Here is a 12,048-nt window from a genome sequence, read left to right as displayed (position 1 = left end):
TATAACCTCTTTCTGATAAAACTTGGAGCTCTCTTTCATCATGTCTCACTGAAGGCATGAACTTAATTAGATATTTGGTAAAATTGGGGTGGGGAAGGAAAACTACATGATAGATTAGTATCTGCTAAAATTTGCAAAGTTTCCACTTGTAGTAAGGAACTTGACTTTGTGTTGTCAGGTGCCCTGGCCCTTCAGCTGGTCCCCACCCAGGAACAGATCTTTCAGGTTGCATCAGGATGAATAATGACCTAAGTATGGAAGTGAGTATTGGACTATATTTCAGCTTCATTTTTTAGCTCTCCCATATGCTGATCCTCTTCCATGGGTATTCTTTTTTATTTTTTTAAGTATTATAGACTCTTGTAAGTATTATAAACTCTTTCAAGTACAAGTCTTATATCACAAAATTCAGATGCATGAGAAATGTCTGTCTACCTTTGATGCCATATGGGGAGCTTTCTACCCTCTTCTATAGTATAAACTCAAGCAAATATAAACAAAAGGATATTTTCATGAAGTGTGATGAACTTTTTGTTTGAGAGGTGGAGTTCGGGCCTTATATTCTCTATTAACTGCTAGAAGTCTCAGGTCCCACTGACTCTCTGAGAATTGAGGTCAAGGCTAGACAATCTTTGAGGTGTTGTACTTTGCTGTACAAAGTAAGGCAATGGCCAAGGAGCAATCACTGCCTCAGTTAGGGGTTCGTAGGACTTCTTCTGTATCCAAGAAGAGAATACTAAGTAGCTGACGAAGTGAAAAAGTGAACATGAGAGTAACTCAGTGATGTCCAATTCTTTGTGACCCCCATGGACTGTAGCCTGCCAAGTTCCTCTGTCCATGGGATTTTCCAGGCAAGAATACTGGAGTGATAGCCATTTCCTTCTCCAGGGGATTTTCCCAGCCTCGAACCTGGGTCTTATGCATTTGTAGGCAGATTCTTTACCATCTGTCACCAGGGAATCCCCAAGTCACTGAGGGCACTCAGACAAATACCCCAGGTCATGGAGATGTGTCTGAAGTACCTTTCCCCATCAGCAGTCTGAGCCTGAGGGAACATGATCTTCTCAACCAAATGGAATAGACTGTTCTGTTTCAGAATCTGAAAATCCATCACTCTACTTTCTTTTTTTTAAGATTTATTGTGATATATTTCTCATATCAAACAGTTAATCAATTAAAATTGTTCAATTAAATGTTCTTAAAAATATTCAGAGTTGTGTAACCATCACCACAATCAACTTTTGAACATTTTGATGCTCCTAGAAGCATGACTATTAGGAGTCTATTCCTATGTCTGACCCCTACCCTGACTCCCACTCCGCCCCACTCTCGGCAGCCACTAATCTACTTTCTGCCTCTATAGATTTTCCTGTTCTGGCTATCTCATATGAACGGAATAATACAATACATGACTTCTTATGACTAGCTTCTTTCACTTAGTATAATGTTTTTAAGGCTCATCTATTTTGTAGTGTGTTATCAATACTTCCTTTTTATGACCACATATTTCACTGTATGAATATGCTATGTGGTATTTATGTATTCACCATTGATAAGAGCTTGAGTTATTTCTACTTTCTATCATGAACAACATCACTATGAATGTTGATGTAAAACATTTTGTGTAAATATATGTTTTCAGTTCTTTTGAGTATACATCTGCTGTGGTGTGTGTGCTCAGTCATGTCCAACTCTTTGTGACCCCACGGACTGTAGTCCACCAGGCTCCTCTGTCCATGAAATTTTCCAGGCAAGAATACTGGAGTGAGTTGCCATTCCTACTCTGGGGGATCTTCCCAATCCAGGGATTCAACCTGTGTTTCTTGCATGTCCTGCATTGGCAGGCAGATTCTTTACCACTGTGCCACCTGGGGTACCGCATATATCTACAAGTGGAATTATTGCACCGTATGGGCTTCCCTGGTGGCTCAGACAGAAGAGAATCTGCCTGCAACGTGGGAGACCTGGCTTCAATCCCCGGGTTAGGAAGATCCCCTGGAGGAGGGCATGGCAACACACTCCAATATTCTTACCTGGAGAATCCCCATGGACAGAGGAGCCTGGCAGGCTACAGTCCCTGGGATCACAAAGAGTCGGACACGACTGAGTGACTAAGCACAGCACATGGTCACTCTATGTTTAACACTTTGAGGAACTGCAAAGCTTATTTCCAAAGCTGCTATACCATTTTACATTCTCACCAATAGTGTATGAAGATTTCAATGTCTCTATATTCTTAGCAACCCTTGTCTATCCTTTTTTCTTAGTTTACTTAGAAAATGTTTTTATTTTATACTACAACGTAGTTGATTTAAAACCTGTTAGTTTCACGTGTACAGCAAAGTGATTCAGTTATACACATACGTGTATCTATTTTTTTTGTCTATCTTTTTAATTATAGGTATCAGTGGATGCAAAGTGGTATCTGATTGTGGTTTTCATATGCATTTTCTTAATGACAAATGATGTTGAACATGTACTCTTTGGCCATATGTATATCTTTTTTAGAGATATGTCAACAGATCTTTTTTTTGCCCATTTAAAAAAAATGAGTTTGTTTTTTAATTGAGTCACGTGAGTGGTTCTTATTCTCCCTCTTAAGTGGCTGCAGTCCATGGGGTCGCACAGAGTCGGACACAACTGAAGCGACTTAGCAGCAGCAGCAGCAAGTGTGTGTATCTGACATTTTTCTGTCCCTTAGTACCCCATCCTATTGAGTAGTTAAGAGAAGGAAAGAAAAAGGAAATGAATCTGTTTTGCTATTAGCAGTTCTTGTAAAGTTTTAATAAAGGAAGTTGAACTTGGAAGCTTACAGGATGTCTGGTTATTAGTAATTTCCCTTTTATCTGGTATTGATTTCACCAAGAAGACGGAAGGAACCAACATTAGTTGTGTACCAGGTACACAACTGTAGGAAAGCATTTCTATATACTAATTTTGTCTACAACTTTGAATGGTATTCTCTGCTTCTGCCATCAAGGCAACTGAAATTCAGAGAGGTTAAATAACTTAACCAGGATCACTCAACTAACAAACCTGGGCTGCAAATTCAGGTCTGTCAAGCTTCAAAGATTAACCACTTCTTACAACTCCTCTTATACAACATTGAATTTAGACATCTCAATCATCATAATTACTCACAGTTACCTTGAAAGTAGTTTTTTGGCTGAGAAACAAATGTGCTTCCTTATGTATCAAAAAGGAGCTCCTAATCTATTCTTATTAGAATATGCGACCAAGTTGTCTTGTCTTTTTATTTATTTATTTACCATCGGGTGTTAGTTGTGTTATGTGCGATCTTTCGTTGCGGCAAGGGGGCTTCTCTCTGATTGTGGCATGCGGGCTCAGAAATTGCAGTAGGTGGGCTTAGTTGCCATATGGGATCTTAGCTCCCTGACCAGGGATGGAACCTGCATCCCCTGCATTGGGAAGCAGATTCTTAACCACAGGACTAGCAGGGAAGTCCCATTTATTTTGTCTTGACACCCATGAAGAAATAGGAGCTAACAGAGATCACAGGTCAGATGCTGCTGGGGAAATATAGAGATTCCCTGAAGGTTTTTCTGCTGCCTCTAAGCCGTTTCTTCCACGGGCCCCAGGAACTAGTCTGTCTGGTGCACTGTGCGGCTATTCTCAACTGTTTCCACCATTCCCTTTCCGTCTGCTTCACTGAAGAATCCTTGCAGCCTGTGCACTCCCTCATGCCTGTCCCCTGAGCACATCCCCACCCCCTACCCTGCCATGCCCTCCCACACCCATCTCTTAAACAAATACAGTGCTCTCCTTAGACAGTGCTTGTCAAAGCATTTGCATTAATAAGAATTAAAATTAAATATGAGATTAAAATTACAAAGCATATAATCCATGTTTATCCCATTGACCCATAGATCGTTGTGTTTCCTTAACTCTTCAGCTTCAAACTTTCAGAATTTCATCACTCTTGAGGGCCTTCATAACAAGCAACTTGCCCTGGTATTCAAGCTTTTCTCTAATCTGGCTGCAGTCTTAATTTTCCACCCTTTCCTCATCCCTGCCTTATAGTTGTCCCTAAATGTCCGCCAAGCCATGTGGTCTGCATTGTCGGAATATATCACACAAAGTTGTTTATGCTGTTTTCTCTGCCCCAAACACTTACAGTTCTCCATTTATCAAATTCCATGTGACTGTCAAGGCCCATTCCAAAAACTTTTCTTGTGATAGAAATATTTGCAGTCAAGCATCTCTAGTCCTTTATCTTCTTCTTTTTTAAAAAGATTTTTTTTAATGTGGAAAAATTTTAAAGTCTTTATTGAATTTTGTTATTTTGTCACAGTATTGCTTCTGTTTTATGTCTTGGGTTTTTTGTTTTGTCTTTTTTTTTTTTTTGGTCCCGAGGCATGTGGGATCTTAGCTCTTCAACACCCTGCACTGGACTGCCCAAGGAAGACCTCTTTAGTCCTTCTTGAGATCGAAATCAGTATGAATTAGAAGTTGAGAGATGAGGGTTTTCCCTGGTTCTCCCTCTCTGCAATTGTGGAAAAGTCTTGTCATTCAGGCCTCAGTTTCTTCATTTCTCAACTATGCCACTTGGGAAAAAATAAGTTCACCCTTTTCTTTTAGACCCAGTCACTGTGTATCTTTTGTCTATATTTTTGGTTACACTGTAGTTCTTTGTTTTCTTATGTATTTTCCTATATCAGGTTATTAGCTTGGTGTAGAATGCCTTTGGCCATTAACCAATGTCCACCTAGCATCCTGAATAGATTTGGTATATGGTAGCTATCCTATTAATATTTGGTTAATGCCTGTTTACTTCTTTATTTTTGTATCCCCTATCGGGTCTATTTAAAACATTGAGAGTGAGCACCCATGAACTTGTTGAAGTGACAGTCTTGTCCTATTGCTTTCTGACTGGTGTTCCTGAGAACTATTTTTTATTCCTCTCTGTATTCATAGAGATAGCTATATTCTAGCCTCTTTTGCAGAAAGCACAGCATGAGATAAGAATGAGCATCAGTATTCACAGGAGGATTTTGGGGGTGAGCAGAGGACTCTAGCAAGATTAACATCTCAATAAGAATATCTCTTAGTAAAATAATTTGGGGTCCAGTTTGGGGCATTCTTGGGAAGAACAGAGCTATTTTACTGATTCAATGAAATCTATTTATTTGGAATATTTTAAATAGGGGAAAAAAAGAAATAAATTATTTCCAGTCCTTGTCTTTTAGAAACTCAGACTAAAATATTTATGAGAGAAATTTTTACAGTACCTGAGTCATACTTCAAAACAATGCCAGGGTAGTTTTAGTGGGTGACAGTGTCGATGAAACAAGATGGGCCACAGGTTGATCATTGTTGAATCTGCAAAATAGGTACACAAGGGTGGTTGTTCTGTTCTGTCTACTTTTGTATTTATTTGAAATATTCCCTAATAGTGACTAGAATTTTTAGCCACATAGCATAGGCTTTGGGATTCAGCAGGTGTGGTTTTAAACTGGCTCTGTTACTTATTATCTGTGAGACCTTGGACAGGTGGCTCAACCTCTTTCAGTTTGCTTGTGTCCCTTGTGAAACAGAGATATTATTTTGCAGAGTTCTTCTGAGAATTCAAATACATACACACACATATATCTCTCTGCACATACATATACATATATTATGCTTATACACATGCCTATATATATCTACAACTGTTAAGTTCTGGTCTAACCAGTCCATGGAAACAAACCAGGTTTGTTTAGAGAAACAGACTGTTCATATTTAGAGAAAAGACAAATCTCAGTGCTCTGTCTCCTCACTTGCTGATGAATAGGAAGCTCTTTTTGTTTCATGAGGTCAACATGAAACAAAAGAACATTTGTTTTTCCAAGAACCTATGTTGATGCCTGGGCTTCCCTGGTGGCTCAAACGGTAAAGAATCTGCCTGCAATACAAGAGACCCGGGTTTGATCCCTGGGTCAGGATCATCTCCTGGAGAAGGAAATGACAACCCACTCCAGTATTCTTGCCTGGAGAACTCCATGGACAGAGGAGCCTGGCAGGCTACAGTCCAAGGGGTCGCAAAGAGTCATACACGACTGAGCAACTAACCCTTTCATACTGATGCCTACCAGTATATCCCAATGTCCTTCTGACCTCACCAACCAGTGGGTCCCAGGGAAAGGCACTTCACCTCCTAAGAGATTGTTGGAGAAGGCAGGTGGTTTCACCACTCCCATCCCTGTAGTCCTTTCTGTTTGCTGTCTCCACTGGCCACAGGCCCTGCCTGCTCCACTGCTGACCTCCTCAGAACACTGTGTCTGGACTTCTGGTAATCTCCTTACCCTGCTCAGTGGGGAGAAGTCTCTCCCTTCTTGTTCCAGAACTTTAAGGATCCTACTGTAGTGTCGGGTGGACTGCTTGTGACTTAGTCATTGAAATTATCCTTTGCTTTTCAAGACAAATGGATAATCCAGCAGTGCTGCATGATAGTACAGTCTCCCACTGAGTTGATTCTTGCTGCTCTTTTCCGTAGCTAGATCAAGCAGTTTATTTGGTCCAACTTTCTCCATTCTTCCTCACTCCTGACAACTTCTATTTCTCTCAGGCCTAGGTTGTCTCTCCTTATAATCTGTCTTTCTTTCCTTATTCACTGCTCCCACCACTGAGTCTGAACAGCAACCAAAGGATTTCTGGGCCTTTGCAAAACTGCATTCATGATTAGGTACCTGTGTGTGTCCCCCAACACTCCAAGAATTAAGATGCTTCATGAAAATCCTGGGACATCCCTGGTGGTCCAGTGGTTAAGACTCCACCTTACTACTTCAAGGGGTTGCAGGTTCAATCCCTGGTCAGGAAACTAAGATCCTGCATGCCGTATAGTATGACCAGAAAAATTTGGGGGGAGCTTCCCAGGTGGTGCCGGTGGTAAAAAACCAGTCCATCAATGCAGGAGATGTAAGAGATGAGGGTTCGATCCCTGGGTTGGGAAGATCCCCTGGAGGAGGCATGGCAACTCACTCTAGTATTCTTGCCTGGAGAATCCCATGGACATAGGAAACTGGTGGGCTACTACAGTCCATGGGGTCGAAAAGAGTCAAACATGACTGAAGAGACTTAGCACCATGAAATGAAACTGATTCTCCCCTCTACCTACCTGAGTCTTAGATTTTACCTCAACAAGACTCTTTATAACATATTAAAGTACCTGGTTCATAGTAAACACTCGGGAAATAGCAGCTATCACCCAAAATCAAGATTATCAATAGCATGAAGCTCAGAGGATATAGGTTAAAGGATATGAAGATGAATTTTTGTTTTCCATTTGACTGTTACACACACAAAAAAGTATACCATAAATATTAAGTGCTTTGCTATCCCTTTGAGGTCTCCTTCATGTAATTACATGTTTTTTCCATCACTAGAAAAGGGTGATTTTATGAGGCAAAGTACAGAATCCATTTAAAAATATCTCAGATTTTCTGGCCATTGTCTGTCCTGTTCTCTCAAGCTATGTGTGGGTGCAGCTTTAATAACCTTGGAGAATAAATAACATTGCCAGTTGCAAAATTGGAACATGTAGAAGTTGGCTGATAACTACATTACAGATGAACCTCGAAGTGGTGGGTGTGTCCTGTAGGTCTCAAGGTGTGGTGTCCTTTGAGTTAGAAACTGCGGGGAAAAAAAAAAACTTGTGAAGGCATTTAGTTTTATTTAGGTTACAGCAGTTATAATCTTTTGACATTCAATTTTACATTCTTTTCTTTCTAGAAGATTGAAACTTTGACTCTAAGTCAAGGGCATTTATTTTTTAAGTTAGAATGAAATAAGTCTATACAGACTCCCTTTGTTCAGTTTTTTTTTTTCTCAGAAAATCATATTTACTTGAGTAGTGTCAATTGTCTAAAATGGATCTAAAAGTGAAAGTTACCTTGGTAACATGAATGTTTCTTAGTGAAAGGGTTTTTGATCATAAAAATCTATGGGTAAAATAGCATTTCATCTAAAAGAGTAACCCTGGAAGATTATCTAGGCCTATTAATTGCCCTTACTGATACTGATAGAGCTTCTTGGTGGCTCAGATGGTAAAGAACATGCCTGCAATGAAGGAGACTGGAGTTTGATCCCTGGGTTGGTAAGATCCCTGGAGAAGGGAATGGCTAGCCTCTCCAGTATTCTTGCCTGGAGAATTCCATGGACAGAGGAGCCTGGTGGGCTAAAGTCCATGAGGTGGCAAAGAGTCAGACATGATTGAGCAACTAACACTTTCACTTTACTTTCAATATCTTAGAAGCTATTTCTTCATATTTTCGAACTGGATATTAAAATAATGCTGCTGTATGTATGTGAAAAAGCTGAAGTGAGAGGGGGTGAGTGTGTGTGTCTTGCATTTGCTGACCCAGCCCGTGGGAGACTATCTCGCTTTGTTCCATAAGTACGTTGGCTACCCCACCCTTACCCTACATTAGACTTTTACTGTCAAAAGCAAATGGGCTGCACCACAGATTCTCATGTAAATGTTATGCAGGTTCCTATTTGAATGGCTTGAACAGGAAGAACATGCTTCCTGCTCTAGGCTGTCAGCATGTGTTAGACTCATTAATGTGAGCCAATCTTGTGCTGTAAGTAAGTCTCTCTCTTCTGAACTTTCTCTTTCTTGCATTTAGTCAGTTTCTTGATTTTCCTTGGTTTTAAGATATATCCAGTAAATTATCTTTTTTTATAATCTGTCTAGATCCTGCAGTTGTTGTGTGTGTTAGGTTCTCCTGTGGGCTCAGTAAACTAGTTTGAATAGGGGCGCCTTTTGAAACTGGAAGAAAAGAGCATAATTGTAGAAAGTGTTTGCTGAGTTATTTTTCATCCCCTATTTCACACACACAGACAGCCTGAGGGGCTATATCTCCAACTTTCATGAACTATTAACTCTAAATTTGGAAAAATAAAAATCTCCTTCTTTTATCTGGCTCTTCTTCTAAGGAGGAAAAAATGTTAGCTGAATATATGAAAATCTAGGATTGAGGTATGTTGTGTATTAGGTTGTTTTTTTGATCAGTGAGATGTATAATGATTCATGAATTGGGACTAATATCCAGTAATATCCAATATCTTTTCAACAGAACAATGCAGTAATGTATGTCTACTAAATACATAATGTTTATCCAAAACCACAGAATTGTTACTTAATCAATAAATATTTTATGTTTACCAGTTTCATGTATAAAAATTAGGATGAAAAAAGGGCTTTACACAGAGCATTATGACAGATGAGACTCATTTTTAATATAATGTATTTTTTCTGTACTTATTATTTTGATTTTAAATAGAATTTTTAGAAAAAAAATTTATAGAAATAATGTTTTCTCTTTCCTTTAATATTGGAAATCAGTTTAATTCAATAGAAAATAGCTGCATTCTCTTTCATCTCTTAAATTCAAATATAAGGTTTCATGTCTGATTGGTATAAAAAGGAATTTTTCCTGACAAACTTAGGTTTTTAGTTAGTACAGTATAATTATTGCATATATTATTATTATTTATAACACAGTAATAAGTGCTATTTCAAGTCACATATAATAATAGATTTCTATGTTATGAAGTGTTAAATGGGCCTGATTTATTATTATTATTATTATTAAGGACTCAATGCTCGTTGATTTTTATGGAGGATACTCAATGAAAATGAAGAATGTCTAATTTTTTCCTATTTTACAGCTTCATTTTTTTACATATGTATTGGTAGATAGTTAAATAAGCATATAATAATTACTAGTACAATATATTTAAATATCTCAAGGACAGAGCCAATATTATTTAGCTACCAGTGGCATATAAGATGTAATTTCTCTTCAAAATTTAATGCACATATTTTTCTACTCTGTTCTGTGCATTCCTCTATGCAACGCTGCTTATAATTTATGAAGTATTTGTTTTGCATATTTGTCTTTTTGACTGGCCTATGAGTTCCTCTGGGACAAGGACTGTGTTTCTGGTCTCTTTCAGGCTTTCAGTTTTGTGCCAGAAACGACGCAAGGCTGTTTCTGGCACAAACTAGGCCTTTGCTGAAAGTTGTTGAATTAAACTGGTGCCACAAGGGACTTCAGTCACATATAGTCTGACACAAAGACGTTTAAAGCAGGGACAAGATGAAATAAAAGAGAAGATTGCCTAACATTTACATATACAAGTTGTTGTTATTATTGTTCAGTCACTAAATTGTGTCCCACTCTTTGCGACCCCATGGACTGCAGCACGCCAGGCCTCCCTGTCCTTCACTATCTCCCAGAGCTTGCCCAAACTCATGTCCACTGAGTCAGTGATGTGATTCAACCATCTCATCCTCTGTCACCCCCTTCTCCTCCTGCCTTCAGTCTTTCCCAGTGTCAGGGGGTTAGGTATAAATTCTTACTGTGCAGGTTTGATTTGTGGAGTTTCTTAACATTTGAGGTGAACATTTTGGAAGTTTATATTCAAGTCATTTATCAGTCAAAGATGATCGATGGAAAGTCTCTGCCTCTCCAATAGCCTTAGGGTGTTTCAGAGACAGTTCTGTTTACAATGAAGAGGACACTATATTTAGTCTGATTGTTCAGACAGTTTAGAGGCTGGCACTACCATTCTGAATGCTCCTGAGAAATTACTTTATTCATTGGCTTTACTTTCCTCACCTGAAATAAGTAAAAAATTTTTTTCTCATTAAAATCTATTGCATAAGGTTGTGGAGTGAGTTGAGACGGTATATAAAAGGGATTAATAAATTGTAGTATGCTGTACAGATGTAAGCTATTGTTTTTTGTACTGGATAACTATATATTCAGCAAACTCTCGCTAAACCTTTACCTTTCTGTGAAGTCAATCTTTTCTTGGATAGATTCTCAATATGGTATATGGTATACAGCAGGCCTCTATTGAAACCTATTATATGTTATGACACCTAATGAGAAGTTCTGTGTTTGATTATGGAAATTTAAATATCTTTATTTTTGCATTGTCTGTGCAGATTTTGGATATGTCCAAGTGATTTCAGTTTTAATTTATTAAATTCTTATTTGTTTTCCTAAATAAATCAAATCATAATAAAATATATTTATTAGTAGAACTTTTTATTAAAGAGGAACCCGTGTTCCCACTGTATTTTTTGAAAGAGAATAAGTGAATCTGGGGCTTCACAGGTGGCTCAGTGGTAAAGCATCTGCCTGCCAAGCAGAACATATGGGCTTGATCCCTGGGTTGAGAACATCCCCTGGAGAAGGAAATAGTTATCCATTCCAGTATTCTTGTCTGGAAACCCCAAGGACAGAGGAGCCTGGCAGGATACAGTCCATGGGGTTGCAGAGTTGGACATGACTTAGTGACTAAAGAACAACAGCAAAAAGTGAATCTATGTTCCCACTGCTTTTTTTTTTTTTGAAAGAGAATCAGTAAACCTAATCTCCTAAAGTTCCCTCCAAACTAGGAACTTGATGGAGATTACAAAGCTCAAATGAGACTTTCAAATACTTACCCTGGCAGACTGGGACCACAAATTTTTTTGGGGGGTAGGGGAACCACAATTGTGTTAAAGCTCTTTTTGAGCCCCAAATAAGAGGAGCTGACATAGATATAATCCCTCAGAACTTTGAGACTTGGATAAACTTTAAATGTATTATGGATCTATCTAGAAAATTGAGAACCATTTTTAAATCAGCAGGTCAAAAGTTTTAGGTTGAGTAATAGTTCCATAAATAGAAATGTTTCATGCCCACCTAGAATGCCCACCTAGTTCTGTTTAAAGAAAATTTAAGTTCATGATAGAAACTCTGTCTGCCCTTTAAGATTAGAATTTGTTTTGCCCAAGAATTTATATTTTATTTGAATATTGGACTTGTAAGTATAGTTAAAGTTGGACTTTTTTTTGAAAGTACAGCTTTGAGTAAGTATGTATATCCATCTGCCCTATAGCATCACATTCCCATATCCTCTCCAAAAGAGCAAAGCAAATATGGGTTCATTTAAAACTGTATGAAAATATTTGCTTAACACAACCTCTCTGGAATGGAAAATGTCAAATTGTTAAACTTATTTCTCTCTCTCTTTCTCTCTTTTTTTTTCCCT

General features: G+C 38.4%; 1 protein-coding gene across 1 annotated transcript in view; it reads left to right on the top strand.

Annotated features, from left to right (window-relative positions):
• The window catches only part of LOC133248003 (uncharacterized), an 88,513-nt gene that overhangs the window by 46,551 nt on the left and 29,914 nt on the right, over positions 1 to 12,048 (top strand). The window contains exon 19 of the mRNA XM_061417596.1: positions 179 to 260. Within this exon, the coding sequence (XP_061273580.1) occupies positions 179 to 260 (82 nt within the window). The remainder of the gene's footprint in view (positions 1 to 178; positions 261 to 12,048) is intronic.

The sequence above is a fragment of the Bos javanicus genome, chromosome 5, assembly GCF_032452875.1.
Source record: "Bos javanicus breed banteng chromosome 5, ARS-OSU_banteng_1.0, whole genome shotgun sequence".
In the NCBI taxonomy this organism is placed as follows: domain Eukaryota; kingdom Metazoa; phylum Chordata; class Mammalia; order Artiodactyla; family Bovidae; genus Bos; species Bos javanicus.
This window is presented reverse-complemented; position numbering and strand designations above follow the sequence as displayed.